Here is a 27,736-nt window from a genome sequence, read left to right on the forward strand (position 1 = left end):
AAGGGAGGTTACTCTTTTTACAGCATCGGCGACGGAAACTGGTAGGAAAAAACTGCATTAAAATGACGGAAGAAGATGACAAGGGTTATCGTTGGGAAACAGAATATGAAAAGACATGGTAGTTTTATTTTCTCGCTAAATCTTAACAGTTTTTGACATTCGGAGTAAAATTTGTCAAAGATATGTAACATGACCCATTTCGGATAGTAATGTTCTCCGGTTAATACAGAGACTGAGAATATAGGGGAGTCATGTATTTATGATATTGACGTATTCGTTTGACTACACAGAATGCAGTCGATTTTATAAATACATGCTTCCCCTAAATAGACTTTAGTCAATCATGTCAATGGAGTGAAAGTAGTGTTCTGTATTGAAGTGTCTAGCCATCCGGTAACTGGATGCCTAGCATGTGTTCTAGCCGTCCGGTTTACCGGACACCTAGAAAATCCTCGGGAGATTTTACTGTACTGTGTTTATTGTACTATGTTACCATTGCATGAGGAGAGAAAAAAAAGAGAAAAATATAGCAATGGATGAAAAGGGGCATAATTTCATTAAAACAAAAGCAGAGTTATGAGACCTACTGGTACTGATGATAGTGTTATTTCTAGAGCGACGCAGCGGGGCGCCCCGCCCTGCCCTTTTTTACTGCCGCCACGCTGCCCGTAAAATGTGCCCTGTTGCAGCGATTTTTTTCCTTCTTTAATAGGGTCCGTAAAACGGACCCTTTCCCAATTGAAAATAATGACCATTTTTCCCAATTTCAGACCAAATTATTCCCAAAAATGACCTACAAACATTTTTGAAACGGCTGCTGTCCCGACATCGTGAAATTCGCCGATTATAGAAAATATGTTCCGAATTTTAATCGAGTGTTTGCTAATTTTGACCAAAGGGCAAATACGCGATAAAAATTCAGAACATGTTCTCTGTCATCACAAGCGTGAATTTAATCAATCGCACCATGTATTGTTTTCGGTAATCGGTTTCCACGATCTTTTTCTGTAGAACCAGTGACAAACTGTGCGAACAATGAGTCACAACAGCAAATATAATGTTCAAAGGCTAACAAAATCCAAGCTTGCTGGCTGCAAAAGCCTTGTGGAACTCAGACTCTCACGGGCATCTTCACAGCCTGTTCTGACTGAGGAAACGTCCGTTGAATCGTCGACACCGGTGTCGTTTTCATGTCAGAGTCAGGAGAACTCTTGTGTAACTCCGGTTGAATTTGTGCCAGAGTGTGTGCCTTTAGAACAACCATTGTTATCTCAGAGTCAGGCCACTGTATCATGTTGTGATGATCAGAACACTAGCTCTAGTGTAACTCAATTAGATCCAGGAAAGGGATTATTGTAATTTTGTATGTTACACAAAATTCCCAATTAGGATGAAAACGACGCTATTTTTCCCAAATCGTCCGGACGCCGACGCTTTCCCAAAATGGCAAAAAAAATCGCTGTGTTGCCTTTGATCTTATGCTAAATCCCGCCAAATTCCCTGTTGACATGCCTCGACGATTTTTTGATCAGCAAATTACGTCACGGCGAGTGCACACAGGTAATGAGAATCAATGAAGTGTTAAAACAAATTGATAAAGAGTATGGATCCTGTGAAATGTCAAAAAAGCGTGCGTAAGCGGCCAGCTGATTACCGAGCACGTGAAAAGTGCCCTAGATTTCTTTGGGCAAAATTTAAATTAGACCGTCGTTTAGTATAACAAGTATATATCTATGCAGTTTGATTCTACTGTAATTTAAACTAGAAAATGCACACATTTTAATGATTATCGAAAGTAAAAGAAAGTTTAGAATGTCCGTTCACGAGTCTTATTACTCCCGATGTCGTATGCAATTTTTCCATATTTCCTTCAAAAACGCTGACAGTCGGTGTATTTTTTATGATGAGAAACATCAAAATATGTGGAACTATCTCTGGTTTACCCAAGTGGGTCATTTAAACTAAGTAAAAACTACTTTCAGACAACATTCCGAAAGTGTACCAGTATCCGGATAGTATATTTTGGATATGCGATTTAGTAAACTTTAACCTTACTGTAATGGCACTTTTCTGTTAATGAAATATTGATGAAAGACCTGATAAATACATTAGGACTTTTGATAATTATCAGTTTACAATATGACCTGAAACAGGCCTACAACTATGTTGTTTACAACATGATCTTGGTTTCAAGATTAAGCTTATATTAAGGCCCTCCAATATTTCACATTCATATGAATAAGTTGACATTCTTGGTGACATTTTTAAGAGAAAGGCTTGAATGGTTTAACCTAAACTATAAAGTAAGTAAAAAGCCTTTGTAAACTTTGTTACTAGTTTTGGGAAGATTTAGCACTTTATTCTGTGACATTTCTTTTAAGTGTGCAATAAAGATAAATGGAATACATACATGTATTAACTATAGACATCTAGAAATGCAACTACTGCTATGGTAACTTTCACATCTAAAAGGGCACCCTGCCCCTTTCGGACAGCAACCTGCCCCTTTTTGGCAGCACCCTGCCCTTTTTGAGCTCTAGAAATAACACTAGATGATAAACCCGGACAGATGATAAAGTTGACCACCTTGGAATTATTCGATTGCAATCAATTATTTATTTCATTGAACAGACCATCTAATAGCAACCACTAACAACACGAAAGTTCTGGTGTAAACAAAAACAAAATTGGTAAATATCCTGTATAAATAAATGACTTACATTTATCTGTATAACAAATATTTATCCAAAATTACTGGGGAAGAGGGTGTTTTTTTACGCATGCTCACTGTCAACACATAAAGGCCTGACATTGGGTCACTTTTCATTATCTGATCCGGAATGACTGTTGCAGCATTTTTGGGAAAATTTCAATATAATACTATGAGGAAAATTTTGTAAATGATAAAGTGGTCGAATTTATCATCAGTCAACGTTCGTACAGTCACCATTTTAAATTCCCCTTTTAGGGCCTCACTACCTGTGAGTTTGCTTACTAAATATAAATTTGAATTACGTAATGTTTTCAGCAAATGTTAAGCTTTAGTTTGATACCAACCATTGATAACAATTTGCAGAAATAATAAATTTACAGATAAAAAACCTCATTTTCTGTTCGGGTTTATCATCAGTACCAGTACTGGTTTCCCAGTAGTTTCCGGACCCAAGTAGTTTTCCGGACCTTTTACATATCTTGCTGTATAGACTTTTGCCGTCGTTAAGCATCTGGGTAACAATATCATATCATCTAGACATTTGTTGCCTTTACATAGCAGCGAAAACTCAGCATTACCTAACTTATTTATTATTTGAATATCTTGGTTGTTTTAACTCACTTCAATGTAATGTTTACATAAGAGATTGTCAACTACAGGGGAATTCCAGTTATAGTGCGCATGCGCAGAAATTGGGGCCCCTTGAGGGTAAACATCAATTAATTGATGCTCCCATTTACAGACGATACAGTAAAAACATTCCGATAGTAATAGAATAAAACGAAAGTCAGAAAAAATCGACCTATTCTCTATACTACAGCATTAAATTATAGATTAAAAATAGGAACCAAAATAGACAGGGATTTGCCAACGATACTGTCTATCAATCAAATCTTTAGCAGCAGTGTCCATGCCCGAGTTGTTAGGGCGTTAGACTACCAATTTTGAGACCGGTCTTGTTCTTTTTTTTTTAAAGTTGTTAATTATATTAAAGATTCTTATATTACCAGTCCGCTAAATACGCTCTGTCATTTTAGTGTGACGTTACAAACGTCAGTCAAATGTAATTAGACATAACTGTAATGCGCATTTTATAAGTCTAGCATCTGTTAAATTCTTGACATTTACTTTTCAGTCATCATCAGGCCTTAGAATAAATAACGAAATCGGAAATTTTTGCTTTTACAGAAAGGTTACACCTTTTACAATGAAAGGTCCGGAAAACTGCTCGGACTAATTGAGATATTAATGGAATTAATTGCCCCATTTGAGGCCTCATCTACATTTGTGTTATGAACACAAGTGTAATACGAATTCTGCATGGTGTTAACGAAGAACCAAGCTTTCTTCTGTGAACATTTTATGTCTCTACTATGTTTTGTTTGAAAGTTACTGGCAAAAAATAGTGATTTCGGTCCTGAAACTACTGGGAAACCAGTACATCATTGTTTTGGTATTACCATGGCAAAAAAGTATGTGAAGTTTTGTTAAGTTGTGATGTGTATTTAAAATTGGTAAAATTGAGCAGGGGGTAGTTGTTAGGAAATATTTTGTCTTTATTCATTTACAGTGTACATCCAGTTATGGTACTGATTTATAATGAAAATTGGCATTTTCTTTTCATTTCATATTCTCCGCATGTGGCTTCAGGTTATTGTTTCTGTTACAGCAGAAGGATGCCACAATAGTGTATGAGAATGTGTAATAATACAGAAGTAGCCAGTTGTCGTTATGGGTCAGCTACCTTAAGCATAAAGTTTTAATTGTTGAGTTATTTTTTGTTATTTACAGGGAAGCATTGCAGGAGGATGATGAAGGTTCTCTACAGCCAAGCATTAATGACATGTTGCACAAAGCTAAAAGAAGAAAATTGCTTGAAAAAATCACAAATGTTAGGCTGGGAATGGTAAGGATGAATACCAAAATATGTCGGGAAGCAAGGTTGAGGACTTTTATACATGTCTGCAACATTTTGCCTGAGACTTTCTCAATTGATCATAGGTATAAATATGAACATGGGAGGGGGAGGGACAGGCACTTAAGCTTTGCAAGAGGAAGCATTTATTTGGCGTTTTCCCAGATTTTGGTCAAAAGGTTGTAAATTAAGAAAAAGCAAAGTACACTCAAACTTGCTTTAACATGCATTAAGATCCTTTTAGTGTTGTTAAAGACCAGATATGAGCCGCGCCATGAGAAAATCAACATAGTGGCTTTGCGACCAGCATGGATCCAGACCAGCCTGCGCATCCGCGCAGTCTGGTCAGGATCCATGCTGTTTGCTAACAGTTTCTCTAATTGCAGTAGGCTTTGAAAGCGAACAGCATGGATCCTGACCAGACTGCACGGATGCGCAGGCTGGTCTGGATTCATGCTGGTCGCAAACCCACTATGTTGGTTTTCTCATGGCGTGGCTCAATTATGTTAATGCACTGCATTTTGCCCTTCTTTTGGTTTGTTTTGATACCCTGAAATTTGAAATTAATCTGGATGCATGCCTCCTTACTATCTGACAACTTTTGAAATGAGGCTTAAATGTTTTAAAATTTGACACACTGTGAAATAATTTAGCTTCATTGGTATTTTGTAAGGACTATAATTTGTGCATTTCAAAGTTTAAAGATAAAGTAACTATATAAGACTTTTGTTTGTTAGTTAAGATATGATTCCATTGATTGGCACAGCCATGAAACGAACCAAAGTTAGTCCTCCAATGAACACAAATAATTTACCCATTTAACTATTCAGCAAGTTTTGAATGGGGTTTCAATGTCTTAAAATCTGCATAAATCTTGAGATGAATCCCTTTAAAGACTTTACAGATGACTTTTATCAGGTTTTTTTTCAGATTGTGATAATAAGTTGTTCTGCATTCTTTTCAGATGAGGCACATGTTTATCATCATTGACATGTCAGTTTCGATGGATGATCAGGACCTGAAACCAACAAGGCTTGTTTGCTCTTTAAAGGTTTGTTGTTTATGTTAATCTACAAAGGTTTTTTATTTAAGCAGTGATGTTGTCCAGGCCTGTGATTCCTGGGAAGAAAATATCTTGGTATTTGTCAAACCGGAATAAAAGACCTGAGTTAGAATAAACAAGGACAAATCAAGTTTTTTAGTCCAGGTAAACTTTGGAGAACACTGAGTTTTTGTTCCTTAATTAACTAAGGAAAGTTGTATAAATTTATGATCAGTTTTATGAAAAAGAAAACTGTATCTCTCTCTAAACAGAATCGGACATTTAAAGCAAGTGATAAACTTTCATGAAATGTTGATTTTTATTTTCTTTTAGTTATTGGAACATTTTATAGAAGAATATTTTGACCAGAACCCTATAAGCCAGCTTGGTATTATAGTGACAAAGAACAAAAGGGCCGAAAAAGTTACTGAACTTGGAGGTATGGTTCCCTTTTGTTATAAAGATACAGAACCTTGCTGCATACGGTTTTCCTTTGTATGTATACTTGAACTTATTTAAACTTCAACGGTACCAGACATATCAGCAGGTATTTTGCTACCCATTGGCTGGAACTATTACATGTTCAGTTTTAATCTTTTGTTTCCAATCCACATAAAGTAAAGATGACATAGGAACTATTTTTTAGCTCACCTGAGCAATGTGAGTTTTTTTGATCCTTCGATGTCCGGCATCTGTCGTCTGTCAACATTTAGCTTGTGTATGCAATAGAGGCTGTATTTTTCAACTGATCTTCATGAAATTTGGTCCTAATGATTACCTTGATGATATCTAGGCCAAGTTCGAAAATGGGTCATCTGGGGTCAAAAACTAGGTCACTAGGTCAAATCAAAGAAAAACCTTGTGTATGCGATAGAGGCTGTATTTTTCAATTAATCTTCATGAATTTTAGTCAGAAAGATTACCTTGATGTTATCTAGGCGGAGTTTGAAAAGGGGTCATCTAGGGTCAAAAACTAGGTCACTAGGTCAAATCAAAGAAAAACCTTGTGTATGCGATAGAGGCTGTATTTTTCAATTAATCTTCATGAATTTTGGTCAGAATAATTAAAAAACCTTGTGTATGCGATCGAGGCTGTATTTTTCAATTAATCTTCATGAATTTTGGTCAGAATGATTACCTTGATGATATCTAGGCGGATTTCGAAAAGGGGTCATCTGGGGTCAAAAACTAGGTCACTAGATCAAATCAAAGAAAAAACTTGTGTATGTGATTGAGGCTGTATTTTTCAATTAATCTTCATGAAATTTGGTCAGAATGATAGCCTTGATGAAATCTCAGTCGAGTTTGAATATGGGTCATCTGGGGTCAAAAAGTAGGTCACTAGGTCAAATCAAAGAAAATACTTATTTATGCTCAAGATTTTTTGCTCCAATGATAATTGGTCAGAATATATTTTTCCATGAAATCACTAGGTCAAAAATGTTTACACTGTTATGGTGTGTTATGGTGTGTTTCTCAGGTGAGCAACCTAGGGCCATCTTGGCCCTCTTGTTTCTGTTCATTATAAAACATTTTACTTGCCGGTGTCAGTTTTATCTGGTCGTATGACCACTGCATCAGATATGAACAATTTTGTAAGACTGGTTTCATTATTTTCAACATAATACACTGTACATACCTAGTATTATTTCTAAAGCGATGCAGCTAGCACCCGTCCTTGCCCTTTCCAAATGTTATCATGCTGCCCTAAAAATGTGCATGTCTGCCTTTGATGTGCTGTTAAATCTAACTCCTTTACCTGTCATATCTTAAAAAATTGAATGTCATCATTTTGTGTTTCCTGTGCATTAGGCAATCCAAGACGTCATATAACAGCTCTTCAGAAATTAAAGGAGAGAACCTGTCAGGGAGAGCCATCATTACAGAACTCACTTGAACTGGCTATGCAAACTCTCAGGTACACTTTGTTAACCAGTACTTAGAGAAATTTTGTTCATTACAAGGATATGTCTTATTGATTGAAAATCATTTTCCTGTACATGTATCTTTAGAATATCCAGACATAACAGTTTAATATCAGCTGAACTTAGCCTGACTTGTAGGCTTACTGGCCATTGAACTGTTATCTGGACTGTTCTACGCAAGGGCGTAGGAGCTGGGGCGGCAGGGGCGGCACCCGCCACCCCAATATTTCAAAGAGCGGCGAAGTGCCGAACTCGTAAATTTTTGAAAAGGCTAGAAAATAAAATTGAAAATAAATACAGCGGTCTTCCATTTCTCATGAAGTACATCGGCGACTGGTGTGTACACAGAATCTTGTCATATTGCTGACACCTTGCTAGATCACCTTGGTGACAGGGTATTGTACAAAATCGATAATCCGCAATGACCTAGGACGTTGTATTTTCATGCCCCGCAGACTCGGATTATAGGCAATACATTAATTTAATTAATCATAATGATGAAATTGAACGTAAAAAATATAGAAAAATCCTCATAGACTTTACAGATCTAGTTAAATTAACAAGTATTACAGCTTCTACATCAAAATATAAAAGGCCAATCAGCCTCGCAATTTTGCATTTCCAAATCGATCATTTGGTAAAAAGAACCCTGAACTCCGTTCATTCAACCCTTAATGATTCAAAGAATACAGTGAATTGCGTTTTACCTTTATAATGCCATTTAATGACTAAAATGCCATAAGGATTGGATAACCCCTTTATGTCAGGGTCTTGTGCTCGATCCCCTACTTAGGACATTACTGGTTTTACCCTGGCAAGACATTGTCTTATCTAACATTGTATCGCCATTACAGTGTTTAAACATAGTAAACTGTAAGTAGGGATGAAAACTCGGAAAAAAACCAGTATTTTCAACAGATACTGAGCAGTCCAAAAGTCGCCAGATTGCACCATATACTCTTAGTCTAGCTATCTAGCCCCGGATCCCGTTCATTAGGAGGGGAACACCCCCAAACTCACCTCTGCCGCCCCAATGCTCAAATCGTCCCTACGCCCCTGCTATGCAGTTATATATAAGTTTATTTATAGTTGCCACTATATTTGCTCCTTTGGGCAACTCAGCCTGAAGTTAATCATTTTAGGGTTTGGAGAATATTGCAAGAAGCTTCCTATGATTCAGTAACAATGCAGGGTTTAAAGCACTCTACACGGAACCTCGCTTTACAGTCACATCTGAAAGACTGTTAGTATTTTTATTTGGAGAGTGCAGCAGGAGTTGAACCCATGACCTTCCACTTCTGAAATCAGTGTACAAACCTTTTAGTGGTGGCACTAGATTCTTTCCTGTGCATTTCAAGACAGTATCTTCCTTTTGAATTTCGAAAATTTGAAATTGCCCAGAGTTTTATGAGAAGAGATTAATACAGAATTTCAAGCAAAATGTACAGAAGATCAGTATGCTGCTTTTTACAAAACTTTCTGCACATTGTTTGTAGACATATGCCAAGTCATGCAAGTAGAGAAGTACTAGTGTTGTTTGGAAGTTTAACAACATGCGATCCTGGAGATATTCTGGAGACTTTGAAGGTTAGTGCAATATTCTTTCAGTGTATATTCATATATACATGGAATGTGTGTTTGTCAAGTTTATTAAACCAATTTATTACATGATTCCTTAATATATTAACAGCCAGTGCATAGTTTCTATTATTGACCAGGCTTGGCCAAATAATAGAGTGGAAAAAATCTTTTGGCTTGTAATAATACACTTATTGACTGACTTGCAGCCCATACAGTCCAAAACTATTAGCCCTTGGTCCTTCAGACCGCAGGCAAACAATTGTGAATATTGACTGCCAAGTTGTTTATAGAAAGTATACTGTTATATTGCAGTAGGGTTTAAATAAGTAATTTGATAATATACCATACAATATAATGCAATAAGTGCAAGAAAAGTAATATCCCCAATTCCTGTATCTTCGTGCCTTCCTATATCTTCGTGCCTCGGTCATTTACATGGCTGCTAGTTCATGCAAAAGTTCTGACGTCACTAAATTGTGTTTACAAAATAAGGACATGGTATTTCGTAAACAAAGAAGGCAAAATGCATAAAAAACATGTAATTTGCCTTTAATCCACATTAATTAAATATCTATCATTAAAAATGTGTAGCTGCTTACAAAGAAACCAAGTACAATGCAATTATTTTTAAAATATCCAAATTTTCATTTCCAAAACTTCTGAAAGTTTCATTCCAAGGTCATTGCCAATTCTCCTAACCTAATTTCATCGAAGGGGAAAATTTCCATGCTTGAATGACATAAGCGACCCAAATAACACAAGTGGCACGATGATATAGGAAAATGGCAGCCGTGACTTAGGTTACACACATGGAGGAAACATCTTGAGATTTCACAATGACTGTTTAGGATATCCAAACAAAAAAGTTTGCATGATAAAGATAAAAGGCTTATCTTCAATATCATATATACAGTTTTGAATGTATTTTGCCTAATTTTGGGATTTAAATGGGGGAATAAGTAGGGGGCACGAAGATACAAGAAAAGGGCATATTGACCAAAGCTAGTAAGTCAATAACTAGTTTGAATGGTTATTTTTTTAGCTCACCTGAGCCAAAGGCTCATGGTGAGTTATTGTGACCGCTCAATGTCCGTCGTGAGTCGTCCGGCGTCCACCCGTCAACATTTCCTAAAAAAATCTTCTTCTTGAAAACCACAGGGCAGAATTACACCAAACTTCACAGGAGTGATCCTTGGGTGGCCCCCTTTCAAAATTGTTCAAAGAATTGAATTCCATGCAGAACTCTGGTTGCCATGGCAACCGAAAGGAAAAACTTTAAAAATCTTCTTGTTCAAAACTACAGGGCCTAGGGCTTTGATATCTGGTTTGTAGCATCACCTAGTGGTCCTCTACCAAAATTGTTTAAATTATCCCCCTAGGGTCAAATATGGCCCCACCCCGGGGGTCACATGGTTCATATAGACTTATATAGGGAAAACTTTGAAAATCTTCTTGTACAAAACCACATGGCCTAGGGCTTTGATATTTGGTATGTAGCATCATCTAGTGGTCCTCTACCAAAATTATTCAAATAATCCCCCTACGGTCAAATATGGCCCCGCCCCGGGGGTCACATGGTTTATATAGAGTTATATAGGGAAAACTTTGAAAATCTTCTTGTACAAAACCACATGGCCTAGGGCTTTGATATTTGGTGTGTTGCATCATCTAGTGGTCCTCTACCAAGATTGTTCAAATTTTCCCCCTAGGGTCAAATATGGCCCCGCCCCGGGGGTCACATGGTTTATATAGAGTTATATAGGGAAAACTTTGAAAATCTTCTTGTACAAAACCACATGGCCTAGGACTTTGATATTTGGTATGAAGCATCATCTAGTGATCCTCTACCAAGATTGTTCAAATTATCCCCCTAGGGTCAAATATGGCCCCGCCCTGGGGTCACAAGTTTTACATAGACTTATATAGGAAAAAAAGTTTAAAAATCTTCTTGTCTGAAACCACAACCCTTAGACCATTGATATTTGGTTTGTAGCATTGTCTTATGGTCTTCAACCAAAATTGTTCAAATTGTACCCCTGGGGGTCCCAAGTTTTATATAGACTTACATAGGAAAAATCTTTAAAAACCTTCTTGTCAGAAACCATACCACCTAGGCTTTTGATATTTGGTATGATGCATTGTCTAGTAGTCCTCTACCAAAATTGTTCAAATTATGCCCCTGGGGTTAAAAGAGGCCCAGCCCTGGGGTCACTTAGTTATTATGTGAGTTATATAGGAAAAATACTTTAAAAATCATCTGATCCTATTTCCAAGACTATTTAATTATAATTACTTGATGACCCCAAGTAATATGATGTCACTTGATTGTGACCTTGACCTGCTGACCTACTTTCTTGTTTTTTAAGACACAGCCTTGAAATATTGATGACTTACACAGTTTTGCACACAAATCGTAAAACTGAATTTCATTGACCATGAATGTGACCTACTGACTTTCTTAATATTTTATCATCAGTTTGACATTTGAAACATGTAGCTCATATTACTCAGGTGAGCGATCCAGGGTCATCATGACCCTCTTGTTAGTAGTTTGGCAATATCATATTTTTATGTGTGCTGTTTTCCAATACCAAACAGAACAATAGCATGTACTATTTTGTGCAGTGAGGTGTCATTCAGGTGAATTAGTATTAATTTATTCTTACCTTATGCTATATTCTTAATACATGTATTAGTATTTGATATTTTATGCATTAGACATGAACAAGACATATATATCTTGACTGCTATGACACAATATATATTCTTACTCTGGTGTTAATGAGTATTTTTGTACTGTAGATAGAAAACTTTTACAGTAGAATTTGTAATATACATGTATTCATAAAACCTTGAAAAATGAATATTTTCAAAGAATGTTTTACTTAATGCAATCGTCACTTTTATATTTTCAGTTGCTAAAAGAGACACATATAAGATGTTCAATGATTGGCCTGGCGGCTGAGGTCAGAATCTGTAAGAAGCTGTGTTCAGATACAAATGGTATGATATGTATAAGGCTTTGCTAGAATCTATATAAATTTCTTTGTTTGGTAACTTATTTATTGTTGCCTCTGGTAACCCATATGAGGAACTCCTCAAGAAGGCTGTTAGTAATATTAGTTGGGCTTGAACTCACAACTTCAAGATTCAGAGTCAACTGTTACCACTGAACCACTGCATCTGCTCTTTCTATGTAAAGACTTTGGTCTAAGCTCATTAAACTGTAAGTTTTGAGACCAGTCACAGAATGCAGCCTTGTCATTGGTCAATTTCAAATTTGTGTTTGGAAACAACCAATCATTTGCTTAAAGTTTTGAGACTGGCCTCCAAACTCACTTTTATAAGATTCAGTCCAGTCCTTGTTTATTTAAAAGATGAAAAAAGTCTCTTACAAAAATTTAACATTCACGGGATCCGGTTATTTCTATGAATGAGACATTCCTTTTTAGCTCAACTATTCATAAAATAGTAGAGCTATTGGACTCGCCCATGCGTCGACGTCCGCATTGGGGTCCGCGTCCCGATTTGGTTAAGTTTTTGTATGTAAGCTGGTATCTCAGCAACCACTTGCGGGAATGGATTGAAACTTCACACACTTATTCACTGTGATAAGCTGACTTACATTGCACAGGTTCCATAACTCTATTTTGCTTTTTTACAAAATTATGCCCCTTTTTTGACTTAGAAATTTTTGGTTAAGGTTTTGTGAGTAAGCTGGTATCTCAGTAACCACTTGTTGGAATGGATTGAAACTTCACACACTTAATTACTGTGATAAACTGACTTACATTGCACAGGTTCCATAACTCTATTTTGCTTTTTTACAAAATTATGCCCCTTTTTTCGACTTAGAAATTTTGGGTTAAGGTTTTGTATGGAAGCTGGTATCTCAGTACTCACTAATGGGAATGCATTGAAACTTCACACACTTGTTCACTGTCATGATATGACATGCAGTGTAAAGGGTCAGTAACTGAACTTTGCATTTTACAAAATTATGCCCCTTTTTCAACTTAGGAGTTTTTGGTTAAATTCTTAAATGTAAGCTGGTATCTCAGTACCCACTAATGGGAATGGATTGAAACTAAACACACTTGTCCACTGTCATGAGCTGATAAGCACTATGCAGTTTCCATAACCCTATTTTGCTTTTTTACTAAATTGTGCCCCTTTTTCGACTTCGTATTCATTCAATCGACAAGGCAGTTGAATAGTCGAGCGTTGCTGTCCTCCGACAGCTCTTGTTTATGGTTATAAAGTCAGAATAAAGAAACATAACTGCTAGAAGTTGGAGTCAAAACAAAAACTACAGAATTGGTGTGTAAATTGTGCTGAAATTATCATATTGATGCTTTTTGCAAATTCAGTTTTATATTGGGTTTATTTTAATATTGTTTTGTGGTATATTTTGTAGGTAAATACACTGTGATATTAGATGAAAGTCATTTTAAAGATCTGTTAAATCAACATACAAGTCCTCCGCCAGCCATGGTGAGATACATTTATTCATACATAAAATTACAAAAATAGGCAGGGGCATTCTTTGCTTATGAACAGTGTTAATTGAAGTGGAATTATGCACATTTTTCAAGTAAAAATCTAGCTGAAATTGATGTGTGTGTAAAATAAAAAGTGTGGAGGAAATTATAGGTTTTAACCCAATATACCAAACTTTTCCTGTTACCAGTATGAAATGGTAAGTTTCCAAATATGACTTTTCTCATTTTGTTTAAGAAAAGTCAAACTGCATGCAGGATTTGCTTCCCTTTAACTTCAGAAATCTCTATTTATAAGTAAGGGAGATCACTGCATAGAAGATTGCAGAAAAGAACTATTATTTTATTAGTCTGATTTCTTTCTTGCTGAAGCATCACTTCGAATACTTATGCAGCATTATCATTAATTTAACACATTTAAATGCTTAGCAACAGAAAATTGCTTTTATAAAACTTTCACCAAAAACACACTATGTGCAGTTAGATGTGCATAATGCCACTTTAATGTATCTATATTTTTCATACATGAATTAAACTGTTTTAATTTTAAGTCATTCTTTCCTGCTTGAATGCCAGCATTTTGGTTTCTGTCTGCCTCGAAAATGTTAAAGGGGCACACCTCCAGATTTCTAGAGAAAATGCCTCTATTTGTTGGAATGTCGAAACTAAGTAATTCTATGAGACCCATGCCTTATTTATAATCACATTAAGTAAGTAAAATATGTAGTAAACTAACAAAAGCGTGTGTCACATTGAGTTAGTATTTCCTGTAATACAGTATTAATTTAGCCATATTTTATTATCATGTTCGTCATATAGTCACATTGTTTTATTATTTTAAATACTTTGAAATTATTATGTCTCCCCATGTCTGTCCCTCTGTCCGCATTAAGCTTGTCCGGCTTTCACAGGTCAAACTGCTGGTCGGATTTCGATGAAACTTCACAGGAGTGATCAGTACCAAGCCTAGTTGAGCATATCTTCGGCACATTCCACTTTGCTGCACAAAATGGCCGCAAGAGCTTAAAATAGAAAAATCTTGTCCAGCTTTCACAGGTCAAACTGCTGGCCAGATTTCGATGAAACTTCACAGGAGTGATCAGTACCAAGCCTAGTTGTGCATATCACTGACACATTCTGCTTCGCTGCACAAAATGGCCACCAGAGCTAAAGATAGAAAAAATCTTGTCCGGCTTTCACAGGTCAAATTGCTGGCTGGATTTCGACGAAACTTCACAGGAGTGATCAGTACCAAGCCTAGTTGTGCATATCTCTGGCATGTTCCGCTTCGATGCACAAAATAGCCACCAGAGCTAAAAATAGAAAAATCTTGTCCGCTTTCACAGGTCAAACTGCTGGACAGATTTTGACGAAACTTCACAGGAGTGATCAGAACCAAGCCTAGTTGTGCATATCACCAACACGTTCTGCTTCACTGCACAAAATGGCCACCAGAGCTAAAGGTATACATAGCGGGGAGACATATGTTTTTGTAACAAAAACACCTTCTAGTTAATTTTTGTTGGGGACTAATTTTTGTGGATTTTATGGTTGTCAATCCACAAAATGAAATGGAAACAAACAGGTAAAATTCCAATTCATTTTATGTTCAAAGGCCGAAGTATAAGAATTTTTATCCCCACAAAATAGCCCTTCTTGCAAAAATCACGGAATTTTGTGCCCAGAAAATTAAATTATTTCACAGTATCAACATTGTTTTATGATCCTAAATACGCCACAGATGTTTTCGTATGTTTTCAAAATTATGATATTCTTGCGTTGATCTGGAGGCAAGTGCCTTTAAAGCCACAGTATAAAAAGCACAAGCTCTTACTAGACAGCTTACAAAGACAGTCAGCTGTATTATAACTTTTGATAATGTCAAGATTACAGCTTACCTATAGTCATATTTTTTCAGATGAATACAGAATCCTCCCTGATCAGAATGGGATTTCCACATCACCATCTAGGTGGAGACAGATCTGGTGATAAACCATCTATGTGTATGTGGTAAGTTGTTTAGTTGAATAGACTGGAATGAATTATGGACATTCAGATGAACGCAGAATTTCCTTTAGTCAGATTGGATTTTCTGTATCCTCATTTCTGGTGATAAACCAGTGATGTTTATATGGTAGTTTAACATATTTCCTTTGGTTGAACATAATATAAATTACATTATTTTACCCTCCTGATAATAGTCCTCTCCATATTCTATCAGGACCGGGTGGTTAAGGCTGCTAACTTCAATTTGCTTGCCTTCATTATTCTGGGGTGTAGAAATTCTTTCATTTGAGGAAGTTGTCCAGCTGGCTTATGGAAGGTCAGTGTCCTTCCAAGGTGCCCACTTGTGTCAGAAATAATGGCTGGATTGGCACCTGGGGTCTTCATCCATGGTCTGAAGCTGGAAAGTTGCCATATGATCTATAATTATGTTGATGTGATGTTAAACCCAATAAAAACAAAAAGATACCACATTATTAGCTCGACTATTCAAAAGATGGTGAGAGCTATTCTGCTCACCCAAGTGTCAGCATTACCATTGCCGTTGGTGTTGTCACACCTTGGTTAAAGTTTTGCACACAACTTCATATATCAGTGACCATTGCATGTATAAGAATGAAACACAAGGCTTCCTAGTCATCAGACCCAATGTAGATAACTCTTGGTTGAATTTAATACAAATGATGGCCCTTTTTCTAGTTATTTGGTTCACGTTTTGTGTACAACTACCTATCAAGTTGTATCTCAGTAATAACTACATAATTATATTGGACTGAAACTTCACACAATGCTTCCCATTCATCAGATGTACTTAAATAACCAAGTTTGATAACTTTTTATTATTTAATGTAAAATATGACACTTTTTCAGCTTAGAAATTTTGGTTGAAATTTTGTGTACAACTGCCTGTCAAGTTGTATCTCAGTAATGTTTGAAACTTCACACAAGATGTCCTTCTCATCAAACCCAAGTTAGATAAATCTTGCTTGATTAGTTAAAATTATGACTCTTAATTGACTTTGAAAATTTGGTTGAAGTTTTGCCTGCAAGTTGTTACAATTGCAATAATAACATTTTTATTTTGTAATAAATTGTAATAAAATAATTCATTTAATAAGCCTTGCCAAGATATAGCCATTTTGCAACTTAGAGGTTGGTAATTAGTTGAGCATTCTGTTTTATGGACAGGTCTTGTTTGATATCAAGTGAGGCCATACATTTGAAGAGGGGTCCGTTCTATTTCTTAACATTAGGTGGAGCAGGTCTGGGTGTTTGGGCAGATCTTACTTTGAAACATTTATAAGCACATAACAATGTAGATCTAACAAAATATTTTCAGAATTTTTCTGTTAATTCTGTTTTTCAGTCATCTTGACAGTAAATCAGTTGAAGGTTTCAGTACAACAGGGTATTTCTGTCCACAGTGTAAGAGTAAATATTGTGAACTACCTGTGGAGTGCAAGGCTTGTGGTATGTATCATTTGGTTTGATTAATGTCATTACATGTATATTTTTGACATTTCATTAAGCAAAGTATCCTTTGACAAGTAGTCAAGAACAAAAACAAAATTTTTCAGGAGTTTCTAAACAGTTTTCTAACCAGACCAGATTTGTTTTCCTAATAAACAGAGAAGACTGAAACAGATATTGTTATGCCCCAGAATCAGTGTTTGCACATTTCATTACCTCTCATGAACAAACTCTATCAAACCGAGTCTGCTGTTATTTTTGGTTGCATTCTTTACTTCCAAGGGATCTTTTTACAGATTTTATTAACTATCACAACAGCAATCTTAAAGTGCCGTGTGGCGGCTGTAAAAGTCTCCCCGTACTTGGATTCAGTGTTGTTATATTTTCTGGTAATATGGGATCATGGAGTCCATTCAACATATGTGTAATAGAGTTCCACTTAAGCCAGTGCTAGGGGGCGTGAGAGGTGTTGCACATTTCATTACCTCTCATGAACAGACTAAATCAAACCGAGTCTGCTGTTATTCTTGGTTGCATTCTTTGCTTTATAAGGATCTTTTTACAGATTTTATTTGTATGTCATAGTTATTACGTCATAGTGTCAAACATTGTAAAAAGAAAACCGGGACACCTGCACTTTACCGGTATGCACGTTCAATAAACATTCCACATTTATTCTTATGGGGGCTACTGCCCCCACACCCCCGTTTTTTCTTTTTTCTTTAATGAATAATTATTGATACAATTTATTTAAATGATTGTAACGAGCACACCCTGCCTTTTACAATCCTAGCAAGAAGTGCGTACAAGTAAAGTGCATTCTAGCCTGAAAACCGCATAAAACAGGCAATATTTTGGTGATGTTGCCAAGGATGTAGATAATAATCCTTGATGTCATATTAGAATCAAAATGATATATCTCGAACAGCGATTTTCTCTTGAATAAGATCATTGTTAGTTGTTGAGATGCTGTTACATTACTTTGGGTCATGCTCGTGGTATAATGCCTTGCATATGAACTCCAAACAATGATCGTATTCAGCGACAAAATCACTGTTTGGGATATTATTATCTCTGAATTAAAAATAATTTGAAGTTCATGTGGAGCATATCTCTTATAATAATAGCTATGACAGGCTGATCAGAGGCTGATAGGCTGTTTGAGGAGTTCATGCATTTAGATTTGGACATGGACATGTTTCTTTGATTTTTCCAGTACTTTAATGTGGAAATTTGGTTCTGCTACTGTTATGATATTGATGTTTTGGAGTTACTTAAATAGTTTCCATAACCACTCACATTAAAATTTATTTTCATGCTAAAACTTGTATTAGTACTTCTTATTTTGCTACATATTATGGGCTCATTACTGTTACACTTATACCAGGATATTTGGCTTGTTCCTGTCTGTATATTAAAGGTGTAACACTGGTACCAGTATATTTACTAGTGATGATAATCGGACAGCATTATGATAATCGATTAATCGGATATAATCGGAAGGCCTTCCGAGCGATTAATCGGAAAATAATCGGACTTTAACACTGAACCTTCTGTTACGTATCAAACATTAGCTCACTTGACTAACTGTATCAGCATATATTTAGCAGGAGTAATATAATTTGTGTGTGAAGTTTTAGCCCTTGTATGCACTATCAATGTGGCTAATTAAAAAGTATCTTTTATTTATTGAGGTAAAATGTGGCATTTTTATATGATTTGCACCCAAACGTTTGTGGGACTATCAGCACTGCCTGAGAAACTGACCATGCTGTCAGACCTAACACACCTCAATAAAAATGCTATTTTTGTCCCTATTTGTACATTTTATTATTGGTTCAAACTTCAATGCCCTCCAATTGTTTATTTCTAATTTTCTATTTATAACTGTTTCTTGTTTATAAAATCACACATTTACAGCTGCATATTAAAAATATCTACAAGCACAATGCTGATTGAAACTATGAAGTAAATCAACCTACATTACGAATGTGGGAGGGGTACCGTTATATGCGGTCTTTTCGGCATCATCGGCAAACAACAGTCCCCATTTTTTAATTTTCTTTCACTGCTGCATCTTCACATATCTTGTAGAATTTAAACTACTTCCACACTGGTGGTATAGGGGAATATAGTTTTGATTGCATTATTATTTTGATCGAATGCAGTATGCTTTACCTCCGTTTTGAAGAGTGAAAAAGAGATGAACCTAAAGAGGAAATACCACCAAAAAGACACTAACTCCCGAATAGGCTTAAAACAAGCATAAGTGTCAAATAATCGATTATGCAAGTTCATAATCGATGTCGGCGATTTCGACTCATTAAATGATCGACAATCGATTGTCGGTGACAATCGGAACATCACTAATATTTACCATGTTCCAATCTGTATCTTACTGGTGTAACACTAGTACATGTACCAGCATAGTTAGCTCTTTCCTGTCTACATATTACAAGTCCCAGCATATTTACCTTGTTCCAGTCCGTATCTTATAACACTAGTACCAGCATAGTTAGCTCTTCCCTGTCTACATGTTACAGGTCTAACACTGGTGTAAGCTATTTATGTCTCCCCCATAGGTGGGGGAGACATATCGTTTTTGCCTTCACTGTCAGTCTGTCCGTCCGTCTGTCCGCATTAAGCTTGTCTGGCTTTCATAGGTCAAACTGCTGGTCAGATTTCGATGAAACTTAACAGGAGTGATCAGTACCAAGCCTAGTTGTGCATATCGCCGGAATGTTCTGCTTTGCTGCACAAAATGGCCGCAAGAGCTTAAAATAGAAAGAGCTTGTCCGGCTTTCACAGGTCAAACTGCTGGCCGGATTTCGACAAAACTTCACAGGAGTGATCAGTACAAAGCCTTGTTGTGCATATTGCCAACATGTTCCCCTTCGCTGCACAAAATAGCCGCCAGAGCTAAAGATAGAAAAATCTTGTCCGGTATGTTGGCTGGATTTTGACGAAACTTCACAGGAGTGATCAGTACTAACCCTAGTTGTGCATGTTGCACAAAATGGCCACCAGAGCTAAACAAAATAGAAAAATCTTGTCCGGCTTTCACAGGTCAAACTGCTGGACAGATTTCATTGAAACTTCACTGGAGTGATCAGAACTAAGCCTGGTTGTACATATCACTGACATGTTACGCTTTGCTGCACAAAATGGCCACCAGAGTTAAAAATAGAAAAATTTTGTCTGGGTTTCACAGGTCAAACTGTTGGACAGATTTCGACGAAACTGCCTTCACCTTCATGTACAGTATTAAATCCGTTAAAACCAACTGCAACTTATGTTTTGACTTTCGCTCTGCATACCAACAAACATGCCCCTCTTCCATCCTTAGAATACATAGTGGGAAGACATATGTTTTTGTGACAAAACCACCTTCTAGTTTTAGCTTGTTCCTGTCCATTTATTGCAGGTCTAACAATGGTGTCAATATATTAAGCTTGTTCCTGTCTGTGTCTTACAGGTCTAACACTGGTATCAGCATGTTTTAGCTCTTTCCAGTGTCTGTATCTTGTTTTAGCTCATTTCTGTCTGTATATTTCAGGTTTAACACTGGTATCAGCTCCGCATCTTGCTCGGTCTTACCATCATCTGTTTCCGCTAGATCAGTCACAAGAAATTCCAGTCACAGACTTTGATCCTGGGCAAAACATGTATATATATTTATTACATTTTATTGATCTCTTTTTAGCTCACCTGTCACAAAGTGACAAGGTGAGCTTTTGTGATCGCGCGGTGTCCATCGTCCGTCGTCCGTCTGTGCGTGCGTGCCTCTGTAAACTTTTGCTTGTGACCACTCTAGAGGTCACATTTTTCATGGGATCTTTATGAAAGTTGGTCAGAATGTTCATCTTGATGATATCTAGGTCAAGTTCGAAACTGGGTCACGTGCCTTTAAAAACTAGGTCAGTAGGTCTAAAAATAGAAAAACCTTGAGACCTCTCTAGAGGCCATATATTTCACAAGATCTTCATGAAAATTGGTCAGAATGTTCACCTTGATGATATCTAGGTCAAGTTCGAAACTGGGTCACGTGCCATCAAAAACTAGGTCAGTAGGTCTAAAAATAGAAAAACCTTGTGACCTCTCTAGAGGCCATATATTTCACAAGATCTTCATAAAAATTGGTCAGAATGTTCACCTTGATGATAACTAGGTCAAGTTCGAAACTGGGTCACATGCCATCAAAAACTAGGTCAGTAGGTCAAATAATAGAAAAAAATTGTGACCTCTCTAAAGGCCAAATTTTTCATGGGATCTGTATGAAAGTTGGTCTGAATGTTCATCTTGATGATATCTAGGTCAAGTTCGAAACTTGGTCACATGCGGTCAAAAACTAGGTCAGTAGGTCTAAAAATAGAAAAACCTTGTAACCTCTCTAGAGGCCATATATTTCATGAGATCTTCACGAAAATTGGTCAGAATGTTCACCTTAATGATATCTAGGTCAAGTTCGAAAGTGGGTCACGTGCCTTCAAAAACTAGGTCAGTAGGTCAAATAATAGAAAAACCTTGTGACCTCTCTAGAGGCCATATTTTTCATTGGATCTGTATGAAAGTTGGTCTGAATGTTCATCTTGATGATGTCTAGGTCAAGTTCGAAAGTGGGTCACATGCCTTCAAAAACTAGGTCAGTAGGTCAAATAATAGAAAAACCTTGCGACCTCTCTAAAGGCCATAATTTTCATGGGATCTGTATGAAAATTGGTCTGAATGTTCATCTTGATGATATCTAGGTCATGTTTGAAACTGGGTCAACTGCGGTCAAAAACTAGGTCGGTAAGTCTAAAATTATTAAAATCTTTTGACCTCTCTAGAGGCCATATTTTTAAATGGATCTTCATGAAAATTGGTCAGAATGTTCACCTTGATGATATCTAGGTCAGTTTCGAAACTGGGTCACATGCGGTCAAAAACTAGGCCAGTAGGTATAAAAATAGAAAAACCTTGTGACCTCTCTAGAGGCCATATTTTTCATGAGATCTTCATGAAAATTAGTGAGAATGTTCACCTTGATGATATCTAGGTAAAGTTCAAAACAGGGTCACGTACCTTCGAAAACTAGGTCAATAGGTCAAATAATAGAAAAACCTTGTGACCTCTCTAGAGACCATATTTTTCAATGGATTTTCATGAAAATTGGTCAGAATTTTTATCTTCTTAATATCTAGGTCAAGTTCAAAACTGGGTCACATGAGCTCAAAAACTAGGTCACTATGTCAAACAAGAGGACCATGATGGTCCTGAATCGCTCACCTATCCCCACATGACCCAGTGTTGAACTGAGTATGATGTCGTTATTTCTATTATTTGACATAGTGACCTAGTTTTTGAGCACATTTGACCTAGATATCATCAAAATAAAAAATTCTAACCAATTTTCAACAAGATCCATTGAAAATATGAGCTCTAGAGAGGTCACAAGGTTTTTCTATTATTTGACCTAATGACCTAGTTTTTGAAGGCATGTGACCCACTTTTTTACTTGACCTAGATATCATCAAGGTGAACATTCTCACCAATTTTCATGAAGATCTCATGAAAAATATGGCCTCTAGAGAGGTCACAAGGTTTTTCTATTTTTCAACCTACTGACCTAGATTTTGACCGCACATGATCCAGTTTCGAACTTGACCTAGATATCATCAAGCTGAACACTCTCACCAATTTTCATGAAGATCCATTGAGAAATATGGCCTCTAGAGAGGTCACAAGGTTTTTCTATTTTTAGACCTACTGACCTAGTTTATGAAGGCACGTGACCCACTTTTGAACTTGACCTAGATATGACCAAGGTGAACATTCTCACCAATTTTCATGAAGATCTCCTGAAAAATATGGCCTCTGGAGAGGTCACAAGGTTTTTCTATTTTTCAACCTACTGACCTAGTTTTTGACCGCACGTGACCCAGTTATGAACTTGACCTAGATATCATCAAGCTGAACACTCTCACCAATTTTCATGAAGATCCATTGAGAAATATGGCCTCTAGAGACGTCACAAGGTTTTTCTATTTTTAGACCTACTGATCTAGTTTTTGACCGCACATGACCCAGTTTCGAACTTGACCTAGATATCATCAAGATGAACATTCTGATCAATTTTCATGAAGATCTCTTGAAAAATATGGCCTCTAGAGAGGTCACAAGGTTTTTTATTTTTAGATCAACTGACCTAGTTATTGACTGCACGTGATATAGAGGCTGTATTTTTAATTGATCTTTATGAAATTTAGTCAGAATGATTGCCTTGATAAAATCTAGGTTGAGTTTGATTATTGGTCATCTGGGATCCAAAAGTAGGTCACTAGGTCAAATCAAAGAAAAACCTTGTGTATGCAATAGAGGCTGTATTTTTCATTTGATCTTCATGAAAGTGTCAGAATGATTGCCTTGATGAAATCTAGGTAGAATTTGAATATGGGTCATCTGTAGTCAAAAAGTAGGTCACTAGGTTAAATCAAAGAAAAACCTTGTGTATGTGATAGAGGCTGTATTTTTCAACTGATCTTCATGAAATTTTGTCTGAATGATAGCCCTGATAAAATCTAGGTCAAGTTCGAATATGGGTCATCTGGGTTCAAAAACTAGGTCACTAGGTCAAATCAAAGAAAAACCTTGTGTATGCGATAGAGGCTGTATTTTTCAATTGATCTTCGTGAAATTTGGTCAGAATGATAGCCTTGATGAAATCTAGGTCAAGTTTGAATATGGGTCATCTGGGGTCAAAAACTAGGTCACTAGGTCAAATCAAAGAAAATACTTGTTTTTGCTCCCATTTTAATGATAATTGGTCAGAATATTTTTTTCCATGAAATCAGTAGGTCAAACATGTTTACACTGTTATGGTGTATTGTGGTGTGTTTTTCAGGTGAGCGACCTAGGGCCATCTTGGCCCTCTTGTTAGACCTACTGACCTAGTTTTTGACCGCACGTGACCCAGTTTCGAACTTGACATAGATATCATCAAGGTGAACATTCTGACCAATTTTCATGAAGATCCATTGAGAAATATGGCCTCTAGAGAGGTCACAAGGTTTTTCTATTTTTAGACCTACTGACCTAGTTTTTGACCCCACGTGACCCAGTTTCGAACTTGACCTAGATATTACCAAGGTGAACATTCTGACCAATTTTCATGAAGATCTCATGAAAAATATGGCCTCTAGAGAGGTCACAAGGTTTTTTAACCAGGTAAACGAAAACCTGAGTTATTAGATTGGGGTATGTCGTTGGTCGGGCGGGCGGATGGGCGGGCGGCGTCAAACTGGTGTTTCCGGTCAATAACTTGTTTCGGTAAAGGTATTTGAATAAAACTTGGTATGTATGTAGCTTATATCAAGACAAAGGCTGGGATTGATTTTGGGGTTTCTGGGGTCAAGGTCAAGGTCACTGTTACTTAAAATAGAAAAAGGGTTTCCGGTCAATAACTTAACTTAGGAATGAGCTATCATGATGAAACTGGTGTTTAGAAAACTTATATAAAGTTGTAGCTTGGGATTGATTTTGGGGTTTCTGGATCAAGGTCAAGGTCATTGTTACTAAAATAGGGTTAGGGTTAGGGTTGTGCTTTAAAGTGGTGCACTGTGATTCAGTATACTTTTTTATTCTTATGAAAAGTGTTGAAAACCTGGTTTCGTGGCATTGCTGCGTTTCTTGTCTATTTTTAGACCTACTGACCTAGTTTTTGACTGCACGTGACCCAGTTTCGAACTTGACCTAGATATCATCAAGATGAACATTTTGACCAATTTTCATAAAGATCCCATGAAAAATGTGACCTCTAGAGTGGTCACAAGCAAAAGTTTACGCACGGACGCTGCAGGATCACAAAAGCTCACCTTGTCACAAAGTGACAGGTGAGTTAAAAATAGAAAAAACGACGTCATACTCAAAACTGGGTCATGTGGGAAGAGGTGAGCGATTCAGGACCATCATGGTCCTCTTGTTTAATTTAATTTGTGTACAGTTAAGCCAAAATAATTTGTAAAGTTTAAAGGCAGTCTTTATGCAACAGTTGATTTTTGTTATCAGTTTTCTTTCATGAATAATTACTCTCGAAACTTACATGCAAGTTTCTGTTCAAGTTGTTTACCCTTGTCATACTGGTCACAATTGTCGGTAAATAGCTATACATAGCTAATGTTTTTCTTGTTTATATATATGCACCGACTTAGATAAAATTTGTATTTTTTGTATTGTATTGTATTGATTTTGCCTTTGCGACCAGTGCAGATCATGATCAGCCTGCACATCCATGCAGTCTGATCATGACCTGCACTGTTGCCATTCAGTCAGTATTTTTCTGGTATGCACCCCTTTAAACAGTTAATGGTACTGTCCAAATTGAAAGATGGACAAGTTCATTATAGAAATTTAGATTGGTAAGGGTTAAATTCTGCCAATTTTAGATTGAATAAGGTTAATAGTTATCAATGTTATATTTAAACTTCAGATACTGCTTTGCATGTCAGATTCAAATACAGGACCAAACAGTAAGTACTTATAATAATAAATGTTTTTTTTTTCTTTATTTGATTAACGTCAATGAAAATTCAAGTTTTGATAAGGTGTCATTGAATTATCTTTTAATGCTTGGTTTAAATACCAGTAATAGTTGCATCGCTTATGTTTATAAATATAACAAGAGATGTTATTGTATTTCTATTCGTCTCTTCCGATAGTGATTCCCATTTGCACCATACACCATATTTCTGTACTGGATACAATACATTCAATATTAAATGGTTGAAAATTTAGTAACAATTTTCTTTGATTTTTCTTCAAATGTAAGACAATACCATAATGATGATTGATATATATACATCACTCTTAGGATCTCGTAGAGTAATAATAGGAACTAATTACATTTTCAAAACGTTTTGATTTGGTTGTCTCAAAAATAATATTGATGAGGCAATTTCAGCCACATTTATTGTGAATGGATGGTTATAGTATTTCCATGCTGTCTTAGTCAGCCATAATGCACATTTCCATCACTGTGGGGAATCACGTGATCAAAATAATCTCTAAACAAAAGTTATATTTTGAAATAAACTTCCTACCATGATAAGATATAAAATTTATACATAGCCTAACATACGACTAGTGAAAGTTATTATGTAGTTGACAATACTGATAGATATGCTGTAATTACAAACACTAAGGAAAATAAGAAGTGTCAGTTTCTTGAAGTGTTCCAGATAATCAGAAAGTGATTGTGCTTAAATCTATGTAGTTTCAGGATACAACTATGTAGCTATATGATAGGCTATATTTTAGATTTACAGCAAAAGTTGCTTCAGTTTTATCCCATATTATTCATAAATTTATTTTGGTTTAGAGTTTGTAGATCATGTAATTCCCCATAGTGTCCATGTGAATTGTTCCTTCTGCTCACTTGAGCATTACGGGCTTGTAGTGAGATTTTAGGAAAATGGATGTCTGCTGTCTGTTCGTCATTTGTCCACAATTTCTTTAAGGATGGACTCCTTCCAGACCACTATTAAGTCAATTTTAACTGAACAGGAATGTTCCTTGGGTGGTCAGTTCCTTCAAATTTAGGTCATCTATCAGGGTTGGCATAGTCTTATTTAAAAGTGCTTTATTTGATTTTCGTTCTTAATACCAGCAAGTCCTGGAAAGTACATGTACTAACATTTTCTACTGACTCATAAAAATGCTTTAAAAGTCCTTAAATTGAGTGAAGATTTGTAATTTTAATTGACTGCTTGAAGAAACATAGGTGGTAAATTTGGTGACTGTATTTGTATAGTGGTGAAACACATTATTCGTTTTGGGGTCATACTAACAGCAAGACAAAAAACACTGGTTTCTAGCTTGCACATTCTTCACTGCCTGAAGTTGGGTTCCAGCAATTTTCAATCTTCCATTTCTGGTTGTCAATTTGTCTTTTTATTTCGGTAAAGAGTGACATGGTCGAGGAATAATGACATAACACTGTGAAATTTATTTCAAATATTTAACTTATTTTCAGGTGTACCAGTGTCGAAAATGCAAGCGTATATTCTGTATAGACTGTGATATATTTGTGCATGAAACTCTTCACTCATGTCCTGGTTGTGCAAGCTCTCGTAAAACGCAGACTGCAGAAGCTGTCTTCACTTAGTGTGATATATGGAAAATCTTGTTGCGTAAATTCTCTACAAGTTGAAATAGTTCTATAGAAATACAAAAATCTAGATAATGTGGAAAAGTAATTAAGCAAAATAAAAAGAGCAAAAGCAGTATCCTCATAGAATTACAAAAGTCTTAAGGTATGTCGGACGATATGAGTTGTGCAGTCAAACAGAATTGTGCAGCAGCAAGCTTTTAGTGTTCATGATCACTGAAACAGATGTTCCAGTAAGAGAGGGGCGGAGTTACAATGCCATTGTGGGATTCAAATTTCTGTGCAGCTATTGTGTTTTACACTATTAAGCTACACGTAGACACTGTTTTCTCAGGAGAAGGGAATTTGAGTACATAATTGTTTGATCAAAGATGGCATTTGGTATGATTTGTTTATTGAAATACTCGATTAAAGATAACTACAAAATGTACAATATATTGTTT

General features: G+C 36.3%; 1 protein-coding gene across 1 annotated transcript; it reads left to right on the forward strand.

Moving 5' to 3' along the window:
* On the forward strand, positions 1 to 27,726 carry LOC123526536 (general transcription factor IIH subunit 2-like). The gene is made up of 13 exons (XM_045305727.2): positions 1 to 118; positions 4,505 to 4,619; positions 5,593 to 5,679; positions 6,004 to 6,109; positions 7,483 to 7,588; positions 9,092 to 9,182; positions 12,092 to 12,179; positions 13,594 to 13,670; positions 15,594 to 15,685; positions 17,046 to 17,149; positions 20,706 to 20,814; positions 25,617 to 25,656; positions 27,159 to 27,726. Exons 1-13 carry the CDS (start codon positions 63 to 65, stop codon positions 27,288 to 27,290), a joined length of 1,203 nt encoding a protein of 400 aa, XP_045161662.1. The 5' UTR covers positions 1 to 62; the 3' UTR covers positions 27,291 to 27,726.
* The last annotated feature ends 10 nt before the right edge of the window (positions 27,727 to 27,736 follow it).

This window comes from Mercenaria mercenaria, chromosome 14, assembly GCF_021730395.1.
Source record: "Mercenaria mercenaria strain notata chromosome 14, MADL_Memer_1, whole genome shotgun sequence".
Classification (NCBI taxonomy): domain Eukaryota; kingdom Metazoa; phylum Mollusca; class Bivalvia; order Venerida; family Veneridae; genus Mercenaria; species Mercenaria mercenaria.